At 42.7% G+C, this 25,602-nt stretch overlaps 2 protein-coding genes across 3 annotated transcripts; one reads left to right on the forward strand and one right to left on the reverse strand.

Annotated features, from left to right (window-relative positions):
- Nucleotides 1-3,933: 3,933 nt before the first annotated feature.
- Nucleotides 3,934-12,820, reverse strand: LOC310988159 (uncharacterized protein; the record flags this gene model as incomplete). The annotated part of the gene is made up of 4 exons (XM_083974672.1): nucleotides 11,517-12,820; nucleotides 8,330-8,376; nucleotides 7,116-7,189; nucleotides 3,934-4,668 (listed from the first exon to the last, which is right to left on the reverse strand). Coding segments are annotated over exons 1-4 (1,725 nt in total), but the record flags the coding sequence as incomplete, so codon positions are not given.
- Nucleotides 12,821-16,797: 3,977 nt separating this feature from the next.
- Nucleotides 16,798-25,602, forward strand: tspy (testis specific protein Y-linked). Of its 2 annotated transcripts, XM_083975311.1 has the most exons (8): nucleotides 16,798-18,298; nucleotides 19,347-19,424; nucleotides 19,508-19,619; nucleotides 20,212-20,366; nucleotides 21,847-21,923; nucleotides 22,190-22,404; nucleotides 22,632-22,679; nucleotides 23,870-25,602. In XM_083975311.1, the coding sequence occupies exons 1-8, from the start codon at nucleotides 17,279-17,281 to the stop codon at nucleotides 23,917-23,919; spliced, it is 1,755 nt and encodes a 584-aa protein (XP_083831437.1). In that variant the 5' UTR covers nucleotides 16,798-17,278; the 3' UTR covers nucleotides 23,920-25,602. The 2 variants fall into 2 exon arrangements, with proteins under 2 accessions (XP_083831437.1, XP_083831436.1); XM_083975310.1 differs by lacking the exon at nucleotides 23,870-25,602 and having other exon boundaries at nucleotides 22,632-22,948.

Below are 25,602 nucleotides of genomic sequence, written 5' to 3' on the forward strand. Positions count from 1 at the left end.
ATTAATTATTTCAAAGCGAGCGTCTGTTGTAGAATTCACACTGATTATCCTCCTTGGGTCAGTTTTAAGTCTGCTTAAATTTTTAATACCTTCCACACTCGAGCTATGTGACCATCACACAAATTAATCACTCCCACCGGTTTTTCCCTGCAGAAGTCTGAGAAATAAAGAAATAAAAAGAAAAAACGCGCCCTGATTAATAATTCTGTTTTAAGGCCAAGTATGTGATCAATATTATGACACCTGACGTCCAGAAACAGACAGAGCCAATTGTTGGTTTTAGTTTAAAGGGATAGTTCAACATTTTGGCAAATTGGCCCATTGCCATAGCAGTAGGTTTGTTACCTTTAATTGTCGGTGCAAGCTATTTTTAGTACGGTGGAGCAGAGCCGTGAGCTGCTCAGAGCTACGCTACGGAGGCTCATGGGATTTCTTGGTTTCCCTCATCAAACTCATCAAATACACAATCCAACAACTCCAAAACGCTCTGGTGGACAAGTTGTGACCTGCACATTCACCACGCTTTGAGATAATAACAGAACGTTACCAGACAGAGTTGTTTTAGAGGTAAATTCATGCAAAACCGCTGATGCGCGTTGCCTTCAGGGGCAGTTTTTCAACTTGTCCACCAGAGCGTTTTGGAGTTGCTGGATTGTGTATTTGTTGAGTTTGATGAGAGAAACCAGGAAATCCCATCAGCCTCCGTAGCGTAGCTCTGAGCAGCTCACGGCTCTGCTCCGCCATTCTAAAAATAGCTTGCACCGACAATTAAAGGTAACGAACCTACTGCTATGACTATAGGGATTATGGCAATGGGCCAGTTTGCCAAAATGTTGAACTATCCCTTTAATCAAGTCTATAGAGGACACATTAGGAAACACTGAAGTATTTTCTAACACATGCCTTTAAAAAATAAAGGTGTATCATGAGAAATAGTGTGCGATAACTCATTATGCAGCATCTGACGGGGGTTTCTTGAACAACGAACGCTTCCAGACACTGGTATCAGTTTACAATGGCCAGTGTGCAATGCACTCTACTATGACACTGTGACTTCAGTGCAATGCGTGACCTTTGGCTTCTATCTGCAGCTCATGTTTCTGTGTATTTCCACTTCAAGCGAAGCTGAAAGCGCTCCAGAGTCGGAGGCGCTACGGGCTCTGAAGTTATTTTAGTGGCGTGTCTGCTTCTGCACTGCAGTGTCATTACTGTGCATTGGACCTGTTGTGCTTTTTTATTTTCTCCAGAATGGATAAAAACAGACACACAAAAAAGACACACAGTAGCCATAATAGTACAGGGCATGTGACCACGTTTTAATGGCAATACACTGCAAAAACTTTCATCACTTCAAACACGTCATTCAGTGCTTCAGTCTTATCGAGAGGTCATCAGAGTTTTGATTTAATCAAATCGAACATGCAACAGTGAGTGAAGGGGGCTGGTGCTCGACTCTAATGATAAATAAATATCACTTTCACATCTCACACTGGACAAAATTTCCAGATTTGTCCATCAAGCAGCATCAGTTTCAATCTGATCTCCATTAAAGGTCATCAGGTTTCTTTTCTTTTTTTTTAAACATTAAGGCAAAAATAATCCACATTTATTCTTGTGCATTTTGTAAACAAAATACATATTTATATATTATTATTATTATTATTATTATAGATATTCTGTGTATTCAGTGTGCATCTATGGAAATGTTAACTCCTTTTTTTGTCCTTCGTTAAAGACATAATAACAACTGGAATTCGCAAAAGTTTAATTCATGGCAGTTTGATCAGGCAACAACCTCAGCTACACACTGAACTGACGACAACAATGAAAACAACAACAGCTTCATGTCACTGACTGAATAAATCAGAATATAACACCACATACACTCGTCTCCACATGAAAAAAGTAATTACACAACACTTAAAAAATGGATCTGGTATTAGAGTGACCACAACAACGCTGTAACTTGATCACTAGACTGTAACTTAGGACTTTGACAGACTGCAGGAAAATATCTCACTAATATTTTTAAGGACTTAATACTCATAAATTGTGCTCAATATATATTTGCTTTGATGAATAACCTAAAAAAAAACGTAAAGCCCCAGTATGTAGGAATTCCCCCCATCTAGCGGTGCGGTTGCATATCAGAACGTATTCTTGATGTTGCATTCACGTGAAATCGGGCAGACGTCAGACAGACAACAGACGCTGCATGTAACAGGATAAACAAGCGTCAATGTAAACAAGTGGTCCGCCAGCACGAGGCAAAACAATACACGTGACAATATGTTGTCATGGCGATGTGGTATTGTTTACCTGACCCACGTTTTACCGTCTTTCTCTCGTCGAGTAAAATGACATCCGGTTGGTTTGCCAATGGCCGTCTGCCTGACTGCACCTGAATGCAACACTAGTGCCTCCGTCAAGGGGGCAGTTGTCGGTCTGAGAAGTGAAGCTCACTTCCGCGTTCAAAAAACTGCAATCCCCTCTTCTTCCTCTGGGGGCTGGTGTCAGAAGGGAGCATTCTCCATAGACCCCCATGTTAAAATCGCCGACTTTACGTCCTCAATAAACATGTTAAAAGCCTGGTGTCAGAACGTTTTTTGGTCTCAATCGATAGTTTCTACCCCCGCACACACTCTGAGGGGGGGGGATTTTTTTTTAACTCTACCGTTTTACTGTTATAAGGTTAAAATTCTGGCCAATTAGGGCGCGGAAACGTTGAGTCACAGGTCCGAGCAGCTCCGTGGACAGCTGCTTCGAGGCCAGTGGGCGGGTTCTCGGCCGGCCAATCCAACATGGCGCTGTTCAGGCCGCCATATTTGAGTCACAAAAACGACTCCCCAAAACCAATGGGTGACGTCACGGATGCTACGTCCATATTTTTTACAGTCTATGGCCTCCGTCCTTCCTCACACTACACAGTGGTGACTTTAACAGGCGCTACCTGGAAAACTTTCTCCCCGAGCCGACAGCTCCACTGAGTTTCCGTGGTTACCTACGGTCACGCTGCCACTGAACGTAAAAAATGGCGATGCAACATGGCCGCCTCGGTTCGGTGCGTCGCCCACTTATGTATTTGTAACGACTTGTAACAACTCATTCTAAGGTACGAGAAAGCTTTCATTTGTATGCGGGTGTGATTCGACTTCAGTGAAATACGTATTTATGAAAGAAATATTTGATTTTTGCTAATAAAAAGCCAAATAAGTTACATACTGGGGCTTTAAATCAACTGCACAGTGACACACGACATCAGTATGTTTGAACTCGACGGCTTCTTTTGGAATCATGAAAAGGCACTTTAACTTGTGAATGACTTTTGTGGCATCATCACAAACGGTGCAAGACCATCAGCAGTCCCATGAAAAAGAGCGCGCTGGGCTCCTGCATCACTATGGAGAGGGAGACGACTCCGCTCAGGAAGATGATGGATGGCATCAGGTTCCTGTTTACGTCACGGAGCTCAGGCCGGAGCTCAGGAGCTTCTGACAGATCGTCTGATAAAGCGTCGGGGGAAATCTGCGGAGCGTCTTCCGTCTCTTCTTCACAGGCCGGCGGGTCGGACTGCAGCGCTGCAGAGTTCTGGCTCGCCTCGGAGACACCTGCACTCACTGAGGGGATCTCTGGGAGTTCAGGTTTAGGTGCAGGTGCAGGTTCAGGTACAGATGCAAGTGTAGGTACAGGTGTAGGTGCAAGTGTAGGTACAGATGCAAGTGTAGGTACAGATGCAAGTGTAGGTGCAGGTGCAAGTGTAGGTGCAGGTGCAGGTGCAGGTGCAGGTGCAGGTGCAGGTGCAGGTGCAAGTGTAGGTACAGGTGCAGGTGTAGGTACAGGTGCAAGTGCAGGTGCAGGTGCAAGTGCAGGTGCAGGTGCAGGTGCAGGTGCAAGTGTAGGTACAGATGCAAGTGTAGGTACAGATGCAAGTGTAGGTACAGGTGCAAGTGTAGGTGTAGGTACAGGTGCAAGTGTAGGTGCAGGTGCAAGTGTAAGTGCAGGTGCAAGTGTAAGTGCAGGTGCAGGTGCAGGTGGAGCTGGAGCTTCACCTTCTGTCTCCTGGCTCTCTGTTTCTGGAGACAGGAACTCGGGCGGACCGATCTCGCTGTGCGCTGCAGAGCTGCTGAGAGAACTTTCTGCAACAAGTTCACTCGTTTCCTCTGCGACTTCTTGCTCAAAGGCCCGAGTCACAGTGGGAGCAGAGACGCAGGCTGCAGGCAACCCCAGCTCCAGACAAGGACGACTGACTGTGTTTTCAGTGGATCTGTCCTCTCCTGTTGGCTGCAGATTTGTCTCTGTGTTGGTTGGAGGATGCATGCGAGAGGCCTCTGAAGGAGGGATTTCCTCTCCGTCGGCCTGGGAGCTGTCTGATCTCGGCTTTGACTCTTGTTGTAGAGACGGCGGCGGCGCAGAGGGACTACTGTCTATGGGCTGCTCTGACGTTTGGTTGCCTAATTCATAGTGGAGTCTGGGTAAAGGCTGTGACTTATTTGGCTGGACTGATTCGCTGGCACAGAGTACAAAGGATGAATTAGTTTGAAGCGTGGTTTCGGAAGACGTACAAGGGAGTCGTTCACCTGGGGATACAGTGCGAGCGGACAGTGTGCCATCAGCAGATGGAAGCTCATGGCTGGGCGGGACAGAGGGACCAGATGGGGGAACTGCAATCTGTTAAAGTAAAAGAGGGAGACAACAGTGACAGCGAGGAGACCGTAAAGACAGGAGGAAAAGATTTGTATTCAACATTAACATTTCACACAGAGAGGGGGAAAAGCATTTTAACGCATACTAATGCTTTTCTGTGAAATGGATCCCATGCTGACGTTGTAATTGTGAGGAGATGCAAACAAAACATTAGCGTTATGATGGGACTGACTGAGAAGTTTGTTTGGTCTTTTTTTTTTCCAGACTTGTTGGCAAAAACTTCTAATGTCTTTACTTCCCCTGTCATGAATATAAACAGGTTAATATCCTTTAACTGGAGCCCACAGAGAACAAGATTATCAAAGGGAGAAAAGAACAAATTTGCACTGGTGTTTATCTATTGTAAACATTTTTGTACACATCGAACCAGGGGCTGATTGTTTTTCCTTTGAACACCAGGTTCTGGAACTAATGCCATTAATTCTTAATTTCGTTTAACCAAAAAAAAAAAAAGAAAGAAAGAAAAAGAGAAAGAAAGAAAAAAAAGCTAATAAAACTGAAAAGAGCTTTGAGGCTGCTCTAACAAACCTACAAGGTCAAATGCAGATAAAAATCATTACAATATAAAACCAAATAACAAAAAAAAAACACCCAGAAGAACAAGTGCAAGAGCAAGACACAAAAAAAACATGAATAACAGAGAGAGGGCTGAGATTGTGCAGCAAGTGTTAATGTTAAAAATAGCTGGACGCAGATGAAGATGTTAAGACTTCTACCTATCTGGTTATCTGTGATTATATCATCATGAGACCTGGCATCCTTTTTTTTTAAAAGGAAAAACACGACAGAGTCACATGAAAACCTTCTAATGTATCAAAATGATAATAATAATATAGCTACTTGAAGGATTTTATGTTCTGCAAACTTCAAATAGAAATCGTGTCATTTAAATGACACCAAATACTTTAAATCTGTGAGAGAGATAGCAAGACAGAGAGAGAGAGAGAGAAATCAATAAAGAAACATTTCAAAAGCAGCTACAGGATGAATGAGAAGCTGAAGGGAAACCAAAGTCCTGCAAACAACTGACTCCTCAGCACGTGGACCATCAAAATGGCAGAAACACGGAGTGGAGCTTGGAAATGGCAGCATTTGTCAGGAATCGTTACACTTAAATGTTTAACCTCTGAATGAATACGGAGGGAGCTGCTGTCACGCAGTTGTTGATTGGTTCGCCCCTTTTTAAAGTTATTATTGCAATGCTTTACGAAAGGAAAAAAAACATGCATTTAAAATACTGGGGTAATACAAACATACAGATGAGCTGGATGAGGTCATGCCCAATATCTGTAGTGTCAGTAGGAAGGAGGTCGTCAGGAGGTTGCCACGGTGTTATTCTGTTAGAAGATGGACGTCCTAATATAGTGTATATATACTGTATATATTTGTTTTCATACACTCGGGGTTGTCTGAGGTAGTTTATTCTTTGTTATGCAGATCCAATGTGACTTTTTCCTGCTTCTGAAACAGAAATTTCTTCCAGTCTGATATGTTTTATGTATGGCCCTATTCCAAAATCAACTTTTTGTTCGCCAAAATGCTAATGCACGGCCCCTGGTGATCCTGGATTTAAGCAGCTCAACATTTCTCTCTTCCAGCGTTTTAGTGTAAAGACAAAAAAAAAAAAAGGAAGAAGGAAGAAGTAAGAACGGCCTAGAAAAATGTCTGCATAGCATTTTAGCATTACTGAAAATGAATGTTCAGAGTTATATGATTGGTATAATTTCCCAGAACGGTGCTTCTCTTCTAACTGACAACGACACAGTGATAATGGAGTTTAGTGCTGTCATCACAGATAATATATAAACATACAGGACGTTACGATTACACATGGTGTGAATGGATATTAGTGCTCAAAATCAATTTAGACATTAATTCAAAATTTTAGGATGGGGAAAATTTGAAGGTGCAACTACATGAACAGCATGCGTTACGATGTGAATAGATAGAGAGGCAGGAGGTGCGGATACGAATAGCATACAGTACAGTACGGTACAGTACAGTGGCGTGCTACAGCGGTCAGAAGCGAGACATTACCTAAGTTCTTGCTGAAGCTTCAATGAGCTGTGAACAATATAAACAACCAAGCCAATGATGGTGAGCTTTCAGATTTGGATTCAGGAGTGTTTGTTATGTTTTTTTGTTTTGTTTTATTAGACACTTGACTCGCATAAAGGGATAAAGCACTTAGTCTGCTTACCTGTTAAATGGGAATGTGTCAACAACTGCATGCAAATCAAGGGAATCTTAACGATCTAACAAGTACTTCTCTAAATGTGCGTCTTACATTAGCACACTGTAGTCGTAATGGACTACGTGAATGTCTGCAGGTCATAGAAAGTTCATGAGGAAGAAAAACCCCAAAGAATGTTCCTGTTGGTTAAAGTAGTTCTTCTTTTTAATATCCTTACCTCTATGTCAATCTCCGGCTGTACGATGACGGGACAGACGGGCGTAGGTCTGACAAGGCCTGAGGTGGAGCTTCCTTCTGTCATGTAAACAGATATTTGATTACTGTTTTAAGAGACAGCAGCGAGTTTGTGCAACAAAACACCAATTATAACACTCATCAGCCTGGGAGTGTAACTCAGTTCAGCTGGAAACTTTACCTCTTTTGACAAACTGGGCATTTGATGAAAAAACATTATGGGAAATGTAGGACATTAGATACTAAATGATACAAGATACTTTAGTCCCTTAAAGGGATAGTTCAACATTTTGGCAAATTGGCCTATTGCCATAATCCCTATAGTCATAGTAGTAGGTTTGTTACCTTTAATTGTCGGTGCAAGTTAGTAACAGAACGTTACGAGACGGAGTTGTTTTGGAGGTAAATTCATGCAAAACAGCTGATGCACGTTGCCTTCAGGGACAGTTTTTCATCAGGCAGTCTCTGTATTTCCCTCTAAAACAACTCGTTCTGTTATTATCTCATAGCGTGGTGAATGTGCAGGTCACAACTTGTCCACCAGAGCGTTGTGGAGTTGTTGGATTGTGTATTTGATGAGTCTGATGAGGGAAACCAAGAAATCCCATTAGCCTCCGTAGCGTAGCTCTGAGCAGCTCTGCTCCGCCGTTCTAAAAACAGCTTGCACCGACAATTAAAGGTAACGAACCTACTGCTATGACTATAGGGATTATGGCAATGGGCCAATTTGCCAAAATGTTGAACTATCCCTATAATCCTCATGTACAACATATAAATTGTACTTTCTATGCAAAACCACCACATAAAAATTAGGATTTACATCAGTTTTGAAGCATCTACAAAGAACTTTCATTTTGTCTTGATGTTGGCGATGCCAGTGGACAAGAGCGGTAGTGTTTTGCCAGAATGAAGCCTGCATTTCCCATGAGCTCTGACACGTATTGTCGTAAAGACACGTGAATCGTTTTGTCCAGTGGACCGACCTGACCACCGCCTCCCGAAGGTGAAGAGTTACACTATTAAGAAATATCTTATCTTCCCACTAATGGCCTCATTTGCTTTTTGTAGGTCAAACAGAGACATCAGCATAAATGAAAGACGTTTGCATATCCAGTAAAAAGTTCTTTGTAGTTGCTTTAAATATGCATGTCTTATTTTTTCAGGTAGTGAACTGATGTGACAGTGGTGATACTGTACCTTCTTCCTCTTCCTGCTCTTCGTCTGACTCTAAATCATCAGGCATACTGAAAGACAAGAGAAACATGAGTCATGACATCATATCAAAACAAGAGAAAACCATCCAACAGCTTGAAACATGCCTTAATGTGCTAACCAGTCACCACACTTACAAGGCAACTGAAACCACAGAGCTCGTGTTTATATATACACAGATTTTTATTAATGGTGCAGCTAAGCCTGAGGCTTAACAATGCACAATGAAAACATTCAGTTTATAGAGGTGTGTGTGTACAGTGTAGATCTGACTGAATCACGGGGAGACGCATTAACTGAGACCTATTAAGGGAAAATGCTTTGATAAGGTGAGCTGAGGCTGAACGAGGCTGTGGATTTAAAGCCGCGTCTTTGTTTATTCTGACAGTTGCTTGTAATTTAAGCTCATTTTGTGCGAGAGATGCAACATCTGAATCAACTGACAAGCGGAGGTCGTGTCTGAAAATAAATGAAGCCATTTTAGGCCCCGCGGTGGGCTGTTTGAACACGAGCCTCATGTATAAAGACGGCAAATAGAAAGAGGCAGAGAAGAAGGTGGTGATGCACCATCGTTAAATACCTGCTAGAGATAATTTGCTGATGTAGTCCAAGTATCAATGGGCTGAATTAGTCCTTTTTGATATCTTTTTTACTCTATATTATGCACAGTTCTGATTGTGCCTTGAAGGCAAAAGCCTCAGTGATGACACATCTCATTAGAGGGTTTGTTAAAATAGGTGGCGAGGCGGGAAATTACAGAGTGAGATATTGTTGAGGGGTCAGTGTAGAGTGCAAGCATAATACAAGTCCTACCATATCAAGTGCAATTGTGTCGGCACTAGTAACGCTGGATTAATTCAGCTAAATATCTTTATTTGGACATTTCCAGATATAGTCTTTCACATGTATATATGACCTAGATACGTGTTAAATGAAAGTGTTTTCTGTCGGAGGGCACTTCAGGTGTCAGGAGGGGGGGGGGGGGGGGGGGGGCGAGTCCTGCAAAAGATGCCAAATGAAATAAAGGTCAAGAAGTGTGACGAGCATGTGACAGAGGAGCTACGCAAATAGGGTTCGGAAAAACCACCTGACGAGCTGTTTACGCCCACCGTCTTGAATGCAGGTCCAGTTTTATGTCAGAGTGGAGCAGATTTAAGATCTCTGCGTCATACACGTCAGGTGATGTGAAGCAATTACTTGGAAGCAACAAGTTTAAAAAGCTCTATCACAGCAAGATGTGCGGATACGAAGCTTTTCATCCTGCATATGAAGGTTATATTTGACATATCAGGTTGATATGTGCACAAACTTTGAAAATCTAGTCCAATATTGACCGCAAAAAGAAAAGAAAATGGAGATACCGTTAACATAACAAGACATCTTGTTAGCCCAACTCCATTTGTAAAAACTCTGAACTGACTCAGCAGCAAAGGTTTGAGGCAAAAAAAAAGATTGCCACACAATCGAGATAGATTGCATTGAATCAGAGGCGTTGTTTCTGCTCTGCTACAGCACATGAATGTGTGATATCTATATTTGCCTGAGGTGGATGCAGTTAAATATAAACAAAACCAACAATAGAGCAACTTCCAAAGCAGCAACAGATCCTACTGTAAGTAAGAAGTAAAAATTGTGAGTGATATATTGTGTATTGTGTCTTGATATTGTCACCTTCCCTCCTACCGGCTGCTTTGTTAATGTGTTAAAAACCCCAATTATCAGTTAACTTCAAAGCATTTAATGAATCTGTGGTGGTTCGGCCTCTGAATCCCCAATAAATTTCCTCCTTCTGACTCAGTGACTCATTCATCTCTAACAACCCATCTGGCCCTTCACGCCTCCCAGTAGCTCCACCAGTGAAGACCTCCACCATGACGGCTACATCCCTTCATACTGGCCGCTCCTTTTATGGGAACTTATAAGCCTTCCTTCGCTGTCGATGTCTTCTGGGAGATTCATGATGCACTTTCATGTTGACGTAATCATATACTATCAGGGGATTACTTGAATGTGAGGGAGAAAAAAAAAAGAAGGCAGAGAAATTATGTTTATGTTTGCCAACAACATCTAACTACAACCGCGAGGGAAAGAGGCCAATAATCTGCCGCGTTGCTCCGCTCCCCTCGATGACTGAAGACAGAAAAGGTCAGAGGTAGGTTTTAGTGCAAGGGAAACGTCAAGGCTGAAAACGACACCTGCCCTTTGCCTATTTAGATCGTCCTCACACACCACTGGATGATTGGCATTCTGAAGGGGGTGTGTACCCGACTCCCAAATTCTCAACGCATCTCTTCGATGTTGAAGAAGATGCCAGAAGACGCTGCAAACCAAGCCATAAACAAACTTTATGAACTCATAACTAGGTGGATAAGACACCTCCTTTCCCTCCTCCTCTTCCTCCTCATCATGTGCTCATTGTGCAACGGCCTGCACAACTGTGTTTAATAACATCCTGCTTCACTTGAAAACTGGAGGAGTTCTTGCTTTGCTGAAGGCAGTCTCCAGGCAGAACTTCTGAATAAAGCTGAACACTCAATTCAGTCACAAAACCTCACAGGGAATTAGTAAGCAACTGGGGCTCTGCAGCTGTTACACAACAACAACACAAACACAACAAAGTGCTGTCTAGTGCTTTGTTTACATCTGTCTCTTCTTGATTTGACTACCAATGTCTTACAAACTTTCCTGCATCTGAGAAGTTTTATTGTTTGGGACATGTTAACAACCGATAATTCGATCTGACAGCACTGATAGCTTGTGAGGCTTAACCACCTGAGCTCCAGTCTGTGGAGGTCAGAGGTCAAGGGGGATCTATGACATTGCACACAAGGCCTGCTACATGTCTATAGGCTACATCCTGGTCTGTGTTTAAAGCCCCAGTGTGTAACTTATTTGGCTTTTTATTAGCAAAAATCAAATATTGCTTTCATAAATACATATTTCACTTTAGTCGAATCACACCCACATACAAATGAAAGCTTTCTCGTACCTTAGAATGAGTTGTTACAAGTCGTTGCAAATACATAAGTGGGCGACGCACTGTCTGACGTCTGCCCGATTTCACGTGAATGCAACATCAAGAATACGTTCCGATATGCAACCGCACCGCTAGATGGGGGTAATTCCTACACATTATGCCTTTAAGTTCTGACTTATATGTGTGATGATTTACCTGTAAACTTTCGGAGGTCTCAGGATGCCTCTTACTTGCTCCATGTCGATGTTTGTTTGGGCCGAATCGTCTTCATAGGTGAGCAGCAGAGTCACCACATAATTGATAGAGGAGTTATTAGCCCAGAAGTCCCCATCGGCTGTTTCATAGCGAACAACAAACTCAATGCGAGAGCCGTGTGTGATGTAAGGTGGTGCAAAAGACAGCTTGAAGGAGAACTGATCGGTGTCCCCGTCGTTAGATCCTTGGACGTACTCTGCGGGGTGGTCAAAGTAAGAGCCCCAGTTGTCCATGGTCGATCTGATATAAACCGCTTTCTGGAAGGAGATGTTCAGGACTCGTATCAACCCGGTGAAGGCGAGAGGCTCATCCTCCACTGGACAGATCTTCTCCACCTCCAGTTTGTTGGCGCGCACCGCTCGCAGCAGCGCATCGCCTTCAGGTGCGCGGAACTCCGGCTGCACCTGGTAGATGGGCTCTCGCTCCGGCTTGCGGTACTTCGCCTCCTCTTCCTCCCACCTCGCGCTGTCCTCTTCGTCCTCGTCCGAATCGAAGGCAACGAACTCCTTCACATCCACCAGATCTCCACCTGTTGTGTCGGCGAATGACACTCTCTTCCCCGCGGACAGCGCCGCGTGGATGCGCATGTACTCGGCGGTCTCGTCGTAGATGGACGCGCCGCGCTTTCTGGGCACCGGAGAGCATCTCGGGATGAGGTGGACATTCTCGGTGTCATCGTCATCTTCTTCTTCTTCCTCTTCCTCATCACAGTTATGGCCATCATCACAACCCGTCGCCCCGTCTGCAGACTTGCCTGTTTTGATCGTCTTAAAAAGCCCCTCTTGATTTGGTATGGTTAGAAAAGACATGTTTGTGCGCAAGAGTAGCTACAATCAAAGGACTCTGTGCACTGGAGAGAGGACATATGGCGCCTGCAAATAAAAAATAAATAATAAAAAAAGAAGAGGGGGGAAAAAAAACACAAACCAGTTCACCTACAAACAGCCCACTCGTGGTTTGTTTGCGCAGCAGTGGCCAGTGTAGATCCACCGGAGCTGTCAGTGCGGACTCTCCTCAGGCAGCGTGTGGCGTTAAATGTCACCCATGGAAAACTTGACTTTGATGCCAGGCAGCCCTTGTGATAGTGTATCCCCGGATTTACATGACTTTATGCACCGAGCTGTGGCTGCTGTGGCGGAAGGAGCACGTCTCCTAATTTTAGCATTGACCTACCGAGATCCACATGCCCCAAATTTGTATTTTAAGTTGGTATAATCCGGCCCCCCCTCTCCCTCTCGGTCGGTTTGGTTCGGGCTGGCCGAGCGCCCGCATCCAACTGCAAATGGGTTATTATTAAAGTCATGTCATGTCATATCATGGCCGCTCGCCACTCTTATAAAGGCATGGCACATTTTGAAACCCACGTAGGCAATACAGATGTCATCAGCAACGGAATAATGCAATAATGGAAATGATTCATTCAGGGTGGAGTTTGTTTCATCATTCATTTGTTATTGAATGCACTGAGGAGACCACGAGTCAGAAATACACATATTTGCACGTGTTTCAAGTTGAATTATATTTTTTCATTACAAATAGGCTAATGATGAGAAAATATCTGAATTTCACTATATCTCAGTATGGCTATGTGTTTAGTTTAGTTTAGTTTAGTTTAGTTTAGTTTATTAAAGCAGATATCAGCTTCACGGCCGTTTCGGCTAATGCTGCGTTCAAGGCAGGCTTTTGAAACCGTAAGTTACAGCTTCAAGTCACAACTACGACTTGGTAGCGTTCCAGGTAACCCGTAGCTCGTGTTTTTACCATCCTGTTGTCTGTGAAAGTTCCCTATAACGGCCACTCGTAACTTCCGACCCGTGAACTCGTACCAGATCGAACTGGTATGACTTCACAGGAAGGAAAAACACAAAGTACGAGTTTCTTTGAACGCACCATGAGTTAGCAGCCCCCGCCCTTGTCAGGCATCAATTGGTCCTCGTGCTACGTCACCACATTCACGCGCATCCCTTGGCTGCACACACAGCCCTTCATGCCGTTCTCTCTCCTCATTGGATAACACTTGTATCCCACAAGGAAAATTTTCTCCTCGGGTTACAGCAGAGCAGAGTGACGGAGAGACTCGTGTTTAGGCTGAAATACTTCATGTAAGTGATTGCTGACGGAAAATAGGACTATTTAGGACTTATATTAACAAAAACATTCCACTGATATCTGCTTTAAAGGGATAGTTCAACATTTTGGCAAATTGGCCCATTGCCATAATCCCTATAGTCATAGCAGTAGGTTCGTTACCTTTATTTGTCGGTGTAAGCTATTTTTAGAACGGAGGAGCGGAGCGGCAGGCTGTTCAGAGCTACGCTATGGAGGCTAATGGAATTTCTTGGTTTCCCTCATCAAACTCATCAAATACAAAATCCCAAAACTCCAAAACGCTCTGGTGGACAAGTTGTGACCTGCACATTCACCACGCTATGAGATAATAACACAACGTTACCAGACAGAGTTGTTTTAGAGGGAAATTCATGCAAAACCGCTGATGCGCGTTGCGTTCAGGGACAGTTTTTCAGCAAGCAGACTCTGTATTTACCTCGAAAACGGCTCCGTTTCGTAACGTTCCATTATTATCTCATAGCGTGGTGAATGTGCAGGTCACAACTTGTCCACGAAAGCGTTTTGGAGTTTTGGGATTTTGTATTTGATGAGTTTGATGAGGGAAACCAAGAAATTCCATTAGCCTCCATAGTGTAGCTCTGAACAGCCTGCCGCTCCACTCCTCCGTTCTAAAAATAGCTTACACCGACAAATAAAGGTAACGAACCTACTGCTATGACTATAGCGATTATGGCAATGGGCCAATTTGCCAAAATGTTGAACTATCCCTTTAAGATCCCCATTAGCTTTTGCCACGCAGCAGCTATTCTTCCTGGGGTCTTTCATCTTCATGAGTGAAAAATACAGACCATCAACACATACATGATACATAAAAACAAAAATACATACAGAAAACACATACTTAATACATACACATACAAACAAAACATCCAAGACGAACACCTAACAGACATTACCAGCTCTTACATTGAATCACTACACAACATTTACTATGTATCCTGTCACACAAGGATGCCAAGACCCAATTTACAGATTTAATGGTCAAAATTACGATCCAAATAATAATGGTTTGCCCATCATGCACTGCTGCTGGCATCACCTCCACAGATTTGTGCACAACCTGATGACCCATGATGACAATAGCTTTAAAGAACCTCTGGCGATGCCACAGAGTTGGCTCGGCTCCTCAGTCGTCCTCTTCAGTCCTCAAGTAGCGCTTGTAAAAAAGCTTTGAGGTGTGTTTAGGGCAAGTAAAAAGCTTTGAGGTGTGTTTAGGGTCATTATCCTCCTTCTCCACAGAGATGCAAACCAGAGGGTACAGCCTGTCTCTGAGAAATGGAGTGGTACTGGTGCTGATTTTAAAGACTCTCTTATAGTGTAGAATAAAAATGCCTCCTGTCCTGGCACACTTCCTTTTTTTTTTTTTTTTTTTGGGTCTGATACCATTTCCCAACAATACAATGCCTCTATGTGAGCAACGATCTGCTGGCAACGAAAGGCGCAGCACGGTCTTATTTATAGCAGGTGAACACTAGCTGTAAGTTGAGTTACTTGAACAAGTCTCTAATGAATAGATGAAATCCACTCCAGTGTCATCTGAATAAATACTCCAGTATCAGATACAACTCAGGGAAATGTGACCTTTTGTACAAAGGAGTTCATCTGGCCAGTGTTACATATATTTGACCAAGAAATAGTGCAGAATCTTCAATATGGCTTATCCGTTTTGCAAATTATAAATAGACTTGAGTTTCTTATGTTTTCAATGTCAGATCTTCAGTGTGGTTTTCTGAAGCCCATTGCTGCAATATGCAAATACGCCCAAAGGCTTTAACGACTGACTGACTGACACAAGACAAACAGGATTAACAGTCTGTATATGTGACTTTACCTCAGCACTGACAATATAAATGAACCTGACATACTTGTTGTTTCATCACGGCCATCTTTTTTTTCTCACACATTGGTCAAAGGAAGGTTTCAAAAATTTCATTTCATGGCACCACAAAAATTAGGACACATTAAAGCACTTGGTTATCATGTGCTCCATGTTAAAAATGGTGTCGTTTCAAGTACAAAAAAGGATTGAATGGGTAAAAAAAAAAAACCAACCTGTACAAGCTTCACACTGAGAGGCTATTTATAGTTGGTGCATCAAAATCTTTTCTGGGAATAAAGCATTCCTATTTGATGCCGTCTAAACAGCCACACAGGCAGCTGCTGGGCACTGAAATCAAACACTAATCCAAGTCCTTGTTTACATTTGGCTTCATGTTGGATGGCTTGAACCCCGTGTGTGTAATTAATAAGAAATGTATTATATTTTAATATCACCCTCTCGACATTAAAGCTGGGGTAGGCAGGATTTGTTATGAAAACAAGCCTACAGTTCCCAGTATCTTTGTCCAATCAAACCTATTCTGGTCTGGGGGTTCCTGATTGGTTAAGGGCCCTACTCTGTCCTCCCGATTAAGGACAGAGTATACATGTAGGGCCGGCTTATATACTCCGTAGTAGCTGTAGGCTGCTGCATACAGAGACATAGCCTATAGAAACACTGTGATCGCCCCAAACTCACAGACTTTCCTTACTGAATGGAGGGGAAAAAAGTTAATATTTTGTCTTTAAAACAAATCACAATCAGAATCACATTTATTTGTCAAGTAGCCTAGGCTATGAGCAGACATACAAGGAATTAGACTCTGGTTTATTCACTCACTTGTACACAAAAAAAGAGGTCGGCTACAAAATGAGGACAGCAACAACTGAGCAATAACACAATAGGCTACAACAGAGAACACATAGCTACATACACATATAATTAAGTAAAGTGGCAGTGCAAATAAACAGTGAGGTAATAGTGCAATGAGATAAATAATACATAGCCTACTGAATATGTGTGGCTAAATAACACACAAATCCCGCCTACCTCCGCTTTAATACCTAAAATAATGTCTAAAAATTGTGTTGAGCTCGCATAGTTTACAATCTGTTTAAAAGTTGTCGAATAAACATGTTAAAAAGACACTCTCCATGTCTCGATGTTGTAATGTTCAGCTGCACTTGCTGCTGCGCAGTTAGGACCACAGATCCCCATGTAAACACACCCTTGTCTCTGATTGGTCGAGAGGTTTTAGCGCGGCGTGCCGTCAGCCAATCAGAGGATTGTTTTCCTTTCACGTCCTTGCACGGATAGTAAGCTAACGGATAAATGTAAAAACACCAAACTAGAATAAAAACAACGCGGATTGTTCGTGAAGACGAGTCAGAGCACGGGAAGCTTTGAATATTTTTGTACCGACTCTTTCTTGTTGGATTATTTTTCGCGGGGTCTGTGATGCCGCCGTCACAGCGGGGGAAACACGAAGCGGGTAACGTGAGCTAAGTAACGTTAGCATCAGCCTGCTAATTGTTAGGCCGCGGAGAAACAGCACAGCTACTTCCTACTCCAGCTTCACTGTCCACAATGGAGGTAACGTTACGATCCAATGAACAATATTGCAACTAACTAACCAGCAAGTTCAGTTGTAGTCGTAGTAGAAGTTACTCCGTTACATTCACGTTTGATTTAGTTGAGCTCGTGGGCCACCTAGCTAGCCCCGTTAGCTGTTTCGGCTAACAGTTAGCTAAGCATGAGTGAAGTGACGGACCGCAAACAGTCCGCTGACTCTGCTGCATCGAGGAAACGGTGTCCACCAGCACCGGGCCACCAGGATGAAGGCAGCTCGATTCCCTGCAAGTCCACAAAAGTGGACTCGGACACGTCAGACGCAGCGGGGAGCAGCTCAGAAAGTTGTAAAACAAACAGTGAAGCAGAGAGTAAAGAAGCAGCAGCTGCAGCAGCAACAGTGAGGGAGATCCACTGTAAAGAGCAGCAGGAGCAGGGTTCAGGCTGCACATCAGCACCTAGTGTCAACAACAACTTCGGTCACGATGGCAGCAACAAGGAGAAGCCACAGTCCTCTTCCTCCTCCTCCGCTTCCTCAGGTGCACATGGACCTGCTGCTGCTGCTGCTGCTGCTGCTGCTGCTGCCTCAAAGGAAGCTGCAGGGAAGACAGAAGGAGCTGTGCAGCGTCCATGTGCTTCTTCCCTGGACCAGTCCGACTCTGCAGCCATAGCAGCTGCAGAGGCACTGGCCAGTCTCACGGGAGGAGACGGGGAGGACAGCCAAGAGACTCCTTGCTCATCTGAGAAAGTTAAAACGCAGGTAAAACAACAGGGGAGCAGCAAAGTGAGACAGCGCGGGGGCCAGCACCCCTCCAAAACGGGCTCCAAAACCCAGGCGGCCGCGGCCGACAGCTCCACATCCGTACACAGCACCGACAGAGAGGACGCCGAGGACGACGTGCCCGAAGCCGACGAAGGGGACGAGTCCGTGTCCGGGTCTTCGTCCACGCCGAGCTCCTCTTTCCCGTCGGACAACGAGGAGAACGACGACGGGGAGTGCGCCATCGTGTCGGTGAAGATGGCCCCCGAGATGAGGCAGTCGGTGGCTCTGCTGGCTCAGGTGCAGATGAGGCTGGAGGCCCTCGAGAAGAAGAGCGCGCGGCTCCACCAGCGGCTGGAGCTCAAGATCAGCCGTCAGCGGCGTCCACATCTGGATCAGCGCAGCTCCATCACGAAAACCATACCTGGCTTCTGGGTCACAGCTGTATCCTTCACATGAAAATGTCCTTCTTTCCCCCAAATTCCTGTTTTGTATTCGAGCATTTAAAGCAGAAGTAAGAGGAATGTTTGTGTTAATATAAGTCTTAAATAGTTATATCTTCCGACGGCAATCACTTATATAGAGTGTTTGGTCTGAAACACGGTCTGTCAGTCACTCTGCTCTGCTGTAAGCCGAGGAGAAAACTTTCCTTGTATCCTACAACCTTTATCCAATGAGGAGAGAGAACGGCATAAAGGGGCGGTCCTCTCTGTGTGTGCAGCCAAGGGATGCACGTGAATGTGGTGACGTAGGGACGAGGGCGGGGACTGCTAACTCCATCGGCTGACAAGAAGTTAGCCAAAACAACCGGATCGCTTACTTCTGCTTTAAAGCCCCAGTGTGTAACTTATTTGGCTTTTTATTAGCAAAAATCAAATATTGCTTTCCTAAATACGTATTTCACTGAAGTGGAATCACACCCACATACAAATGAAAGCTTTCTGGTACCTTATGAGTTGTTACAAGTCGTTACAAATACATAAGTGGGTGACGCACCGAACCGAGGCGGCCATGTTGCATCGCCATTTTTTACGTTGAGTGGCAGCGTGACCGTAGGTAACCACAGAAACTCAGCGGAGCTGTGGGCTCGGCCTGTTAAAACTGTCACCACTGTGTAGTGTGAGGAAGGACGGAGGCACTGGTGTTGCATTCAGGTGCAGTCAGGCAGACGGCCGACGGATGTCATTTTATTCGACGAGAGAAAGACAGTAAAATGTGAGTCGGGTAAACAATACAACATCACCATGACAACATATTGTCAGGCCTGTATTGTTTTGCCTCGTGCTGGCGGACCACTTGTTTACATAGAGGCTTGTTTATCCTGTTACATGCAGCGTCTGTTGTCTGTCTGACGTCTGCCCCATTTCACGTGAATGCAACATCAAGAATGCGTTCCGATATGCAACCGCACCGCTAGATGGGGGGAATTCCTACGTATTATACCTTTAAATGAACTCATCTTTGGGTCTTTTTCTTAACTCGACTGTGTCAGCTGTTGAACCATCCTCATCTGTCGGCTCACATTGACGAGAGCGATGAAGACGCTCTCAGTTACATGACTGATCTCGAGGTAAGAAGAAGTTTTAATGTTTATTATTCTTTAAAAACCTACTTAGAGAGCAAAGTTAAGACTTTTCCTCGTGTCTGTATCAGATCGAATCCTTCAAGAACAACAAGCTCGGCTACAGGATCCGGTTCCACTTCAGACGAAACCCATATTTTCAGAACAACATCATCATGAAGGAGCTGCACCTCGGGATGGGAGGTAAAAATGAGCATTTGGAATATAAAGTTGTAATTTTTAATGATTAAATAGTGTTATCATAGTCGTAATGATAACGTATAATTAAAATTGGCTGATCAGCAGGGCGTCCCTAATAGTCAGACTCTGCATCTCTGCATTCAGTCTAAACTCTACAACAAAACAAAAATGTTTTCTTTCTTTTTATTTTTTTATTCTAAAGCAGCTCAACTAAAAACATTTAATTCTCACCAGAGGACATTCAGTCTTAATTTGGAGTAAAAATGATAAGGGAACATTTTGTGCAACAAAAGTGCTTGGTGTGAAGAGCAGATAGAGGAAGTTGAACAAACTTGTCATTTTCACACCCACAATTTTGCGGTTCACGAGTTCAGATGTTCCGAGAAATCAACTTTTTTCATTATATGTTGTTTTCTCGTATTTTCAGAGTTTATAAAATCAACTCATCTGTTAATTTCTACTTCTTCACCTTTACTTTACTTACTTTACTTTACTTTATTTGACTGGGACAGTGCACATCAATGTACATATAAAAACATGTAAATGTGCCGGATTGTAGCATCACCTTCTCCCTCTTGTGTGCTCACGCTTTCAGGCTCGCCCATGTCGTTCTCCAACCCCATCCTGTGGCATCGTGGCCAGAACCTGACGGCCCACAGCGAACCCAGGAAGTCGACACGCGGCGTCTACCAGACGTTTTTCAGCTGGTTCAGTGACCATAGCAACCCAGGACAAGATGATGTAGCACAGGTACAGAGGACTACACGGTGGCCCATTTTTAACTGTGTTATTATTATTATTACAGTATCTAACATTCATCCCACACAACAACCTTTTATTGCCCTGTATGTGCCAGATGTTTCCATTAGCCAACATTAGCATTACAAGCCGTTAATTACCAGTCTTGGGGAGACGATTTCAGCATCAACCTTCATTCCTTTAGGCAAGACAAGGCAAGGACGCTTTATTTATATAGCGCATTTCATACCAAGGGGCAACACAATGTGCTTTACATGAAAACAAAACATTTAATAGTAAGAACTGGAAACAGAAATCTATTTAATCATCTATTTCTATCACTTCTTTTCCTCCCTACTACTAAGGTTAATAATAATAATACATTTTATTTATAACGCGCTTTTACAAGTGCTCAAAGACGCTTACATAAAAATAACCACACAATTAAAATACAGAAACAACGTGGAAGATCAAAAGGAGATATGAAATGAGATAGGATAGAAGAAACAGACAGAGAATTAGACATGTTTAATTTACAGATTAAAAGCCAGTTAGCACATTAACCAGCGAGATCTGACCATCGTCACTTTTCCGATACCGAGTCACTGTAGAGTCCAGTAGCGCCGCTCAGAGGACGTATTCTAACCACTTTTGTTATATATAAATGCAGCGATGACTGAAGGTTCTTGGCAAGACTGGTAAGTAAACAGCTGTTAATGCTAACGTTGGCTAATGTAGCAGTAGCTACACTTATTCTGATGATTGGTTTAAGAAAATGTGATTATTCCTTCTTTCATTCAACTTCCCTGCCAGTTCATGATTTAAAAAATGTTTCAGCATTATGCATCGATTCAGATTTTGGTATCTCTTATAACTTGGATTTAACTAAGCTAATAGGTAAGAGCCTCCCGTTGGATAATTACTGCATGGATGATTATGTTACAGCTGGAAACAACTCATTTAACCCTAACTGATGCAGTCTGATTTCTTAAACAACCATGTTGGACGACACATGTCGTGGAAAAGATGTTAATCTGTTACAGAATGGTCAAATTATTAGCATCAAGCAAATAAAACATCCAAGGAGACTAAAATTGGGTTAAGAACTGTCCAACGCATTATAAGAAACTGGAAGGAGAGTGGGGAACCATCATCTTCAAGGAAGAAATGTGGTCCCGACCTGAACCCCATTGAGAATCTTTGAAAAATTAATGCAACTCTGGACGGAAATAAATGTTGTGACAGTGCAGAAGCTTATCGAAACGACGCCACAGCAAATGCGTGTCGTAATCAAAGTGAAAGGCGGTCCAACGAAAATATTAGAGTGTGTGACTTTTTTTTTTTTGGATGGGCAATGTATAATTCTGACACTTGCCATCTGCGCTACATGATACTCAAACCTTTGTTTAATGTCTGCAGTTAAAGAGACCACATGCTGCAAACATATTGTACTGAAATGTATTGAAAACGCTCTTTTTTTCCTGATGTTTAGATACTGAGAGACGACCTGTACCGAGACCCACTGAGATACTACCTCACTCCTCTCTGGGAACCGAGGGAGAACGGCAGGTACAGACCAACACAACTACTGTACACACTGTGTAGTAGTAACCAGGACAAACCACTTATTAAGCTATAAATTTAAAAACGAAAAGTCCTCAGCCCTGGGGGGCGTTGAAATTATAGTTCATGTGTAAACTTTAACAGTTTCCTGATAGTTTTCTTCCTCCTTGAGACCAGGTGGGACGCATACCAAAACAATGAGTATGTTCATTCATTGACTGTATGTTATTTTACATTTTCTCTTTTTTCTTTTTTTTTCCCTCTCTCTCCAGTAGCGGCAGTGGGGCCAGAGCGGCGGCCGACAACGGCAACGGAGACGACTGCGTGGTAATATCTGACTCAGACGACGAGCCGGGCGAAGAGACGGGTGAAGCCGAGCAAGGCCACAGCAGCAGTCGGCGGGAGGAGGAGGAGGAGGAGGAAGAAGAAGAAGAGGAGGAGGAAGAGGAAGAAGAGGAGGAGGAGGAAGAGCGGGGGCCAAGTGCAGGTCAGATGATGTGATGTGGATTTCACACATTACATCTGATTTTATACATAAATAATTTGAGTTGGTAGCTCGTTTTTTTTTTTAAAAAGTAGACGTCGGCAGATATCTGTTGTAAAAACCATCCCGAGGCCAAGAAGCGCTCGTTGACCGGGGTTGTGTTGTGTCTGAAATGTATAAATATTTGAGTGAGTGATGCAGACTTAAACTGATTAGGCCCCCTCCTTTAGATGAGAGCCCGGGGGAGGAGGAAGATGGTGGAGAAATCGTGATTGATGGTAAGGCTCTCTCCGCTCTCGGCTCTCTACCACCTCAACCACCACAACTAGGGATGTCACGATTCTTTTTTTTTTCACAATTAATCGCAGTATTAAACGCATTAAACACAATTAATTAATCGTAAAGATTCCTAAATACCGCCGTCACTTTCCAAAAAAGATTATGTTGGAAACACAGAGGCAGATGTGCACAAAAGTTAAGGTAAATGTAAGAAATACTGCTCCATTTACCTAACGTAACATACAATTGGTAGGAATTTAAAGGTATAAGGTGTAAACATCTAGCGGTGCGGTTGCATAGCGGAACGTATTCTTGATGTTGCATTCACGTGAAATCGGGCAGACGTCAGACAGACAACATGCAACATGGCAGCCTCGGTTCGGTGCGTCGCCCAGTTATGTATTTGTAACGACTTGTAACAACTCATTCTAAGGTACAAGAAAGCTTTCATTTGTATGCAGGTGTGATTCGACTTCAGTGAAATACGTATTTATGAAAGAAATATTTGATTTTTGCTAATAAAAAGACAAATAAGTTACATACTGGGGCTTTAAATGTTAGCGTCTCATTTGTGATAAAAAAAACAAACAAACAATTAAAATAAACTTAAACATTTGGTATAGATGACAATTAATGATTTGAATATTTAAAACACTTCCCCTCGTGCTGACCGACCACTTGTTTACATAGAGGCTTGTTTATGCCGTTACGTGCAGCGGCTGTCTGCCCAATTTCAAGTGAATGCAGCATGAAAAATACAATTGAGTTGCTTGCAATATACAACCGCAACGCTAGATGGGGATAATTCCTATACAATGTACCTTTAATAATGTATTAAAACAAAGTGAAAAATTCAAAGTTCTTTTTATTTATAGACTATTATTAGGCTAAATATTTTACTGGTCCGGCCCACTTGAGATCAAATTGTGCTGTTTGTGGCCCCTGAACTATGACAGCCTGCTGTAATGGTTTAAAAAATCAGGTGCAAAATATCAATACATTTATATTATATTATAAATAAAGAAGAAATAAGTAAGTAAGAACCCCTGGAGGATTAATAATTGGTTATATATGAATAGTAGATACGAAAATCTATAATCGTGACATCCCTAACCACCACCACCACCATCACAAACAAGCAAACTGTTCATCATCATGGTTCAATAATTATATTATCTTTGTCCTGCAGGCTCTGATGACAGCGACCAGGAGGAGGAGGAGGAGGAGGAAGGGGCGTAAGAAGAGGTGCAGAGGAGGAAGAGGAGAAAGAGGAGGCGGTGGTTTAATGTCAAAGCAGACGAGTCATCAAGGGACCAGAGACCAGGAAGATGAAGAGGATGGCGGCTGGAGTCGACTTTAGAGTAGCAGAGCAAACGTTGAATTCTTCTTCTTCCTGAAATTAGTCATTTTTATGCACAGAATATCAGTTTTTGTTTGTTTTTATACCTAAAATACATAGGAACATTAAAAAAATAAAAATAAAAATAAATCAGGGTTCACTGTAATAATAATAATAATAATAATAAAGCCAAGGCAGCACTCTTCCCCTCCGTCTCCCCTCTATTTTTTACAGTCGGTACCGTGTATTCTGATGTAATCTCACCTCCTTTTTTCTACAACAGCTTCACACAAGTAGTGTTCTTCTGTTTAAACGAAGACGGCCTAAACACACACACACACACACACATACATACACATATACGTACGTAGGTTTTGATTTGCAGCTTCTTCCTGGCATTCTTTTTTTTTTTTTTTTTTTTTTTGCAAATCCTTCAAACGAATAACACTGAAACCTTCTGAGGCATTAGTAGTGGTCATTTCAAGACAAAGTTTTGGCTGTTTTTAGACTCGACGTGGCGACGACGGCCGACGCGTCACAAAGCTGAAATTGACACATATATATATATATATAAATAACGACAGTACTTTTTCAAATGCACACACAGTACTGAACCAAAATTTGTTCTCAGGGATGATCATGGTGGTGTGTTTCTTTTTTCTTTTTTTTGTTTCTTTTTTTGAATGGACTTTTACTGATTCTCAGACATTTACACTCTCTGGTTGTTGTCGTTGGCTGTGCGTAAGGAAACGTGTACTCTACTGTAGTGAAATAGGAACGGATATTGTTTTAATATAATACCTGTGGTTTTTTCTCCCTCTTCTTATTCTTCTCTGTTCAGTCTTGTTCACACACCGACCTGCAGCCCTCCCAACAACCTGTGAACCATCTCTGATGTTTGAAATCATTGCGTAGTTTGATCAATGTTTCTATGGATTCCTATTCCTACATTTTTGTAACACTCCTACTACAATAAGTGGCTGAGTTTTGTATTATTATTATTTTTTTCTTTTGTTCTCTCTTTCTTTTTAGATTGTAACTTAATTTGAATTTGCTTTCTAAATCGCGTAAGGTTTGTTTTTTTGTGTTCTGTGTTGTTAGGATTTCTTATCCTCTTTTTAAAAAGATGATATTTATTATGTTGTTTTTCTACACGTCCACGTCATCGGCATGCCTGTGAGCATGAGTTATAAATCAGGATGATTACATTACATTACTTACGAGGAGGCTGTCTAGAGGAAATAATTTTGCGGTGCACAGTTGTGGAGTTAAATGTCTTTTAAAAAAAAAATTCACAGCACAACATTATGGGGTGCACTGTAACAGAACTAGTATTTTTATTTGCTTACTTTTTATTAGCAATGAACCTGTACATAATATTTCAGCATTGTCTTTTGGATAAGGCAAATTACACGCGTTTAATCCATTGATAAATTTATCGAATAATCTGGAATTTTTTCATAAAACATGTTCAGAAAGTTATATTTTGTGTGCTGTGTTTTATAGGACACTGTAGTTTAAAGAGACCTAATTGTTTGTTTGCTTTGGGGTAATTTTGTTTGCTTGGAGATAAATGTCCACCT

The sequence above is a fragment of the Trachurus trachurus genome (genome assembly GCF_905171665.1).
Source record: "Trachurus trachurus genome assembly, chromosome: 7".
NCBI classification, from domain to species: Eukaryota; Metazoa; Chordata; class Actinopteri; order Carangiformes; family Carangidae; genus Trachurus; species Trachurus trachurus.

Coding starts and splice junctions, on each gene's coding strand:
- tspy (XM_083975310.1), top strand. CDS start 17,279: ATGAGTGAAGTGACGGACCGCAAACAGTCCGCTGACTCTGCTGCATCG. Junction 18,299..19,346: donor CTGGCTTCTGGGTCACAGCT/GTATCCTTCACA, acceptor CGACTGTGTCAG/CTGTTGAACCATCCTCATCT. Junction 21,924..22,189: donor GAACCGAGGGAGAACGGCAG/GTACAGACCAAC, acceptor CTCTCTCTCCAG/TAGCGGCAGTGGGGCCAGAG.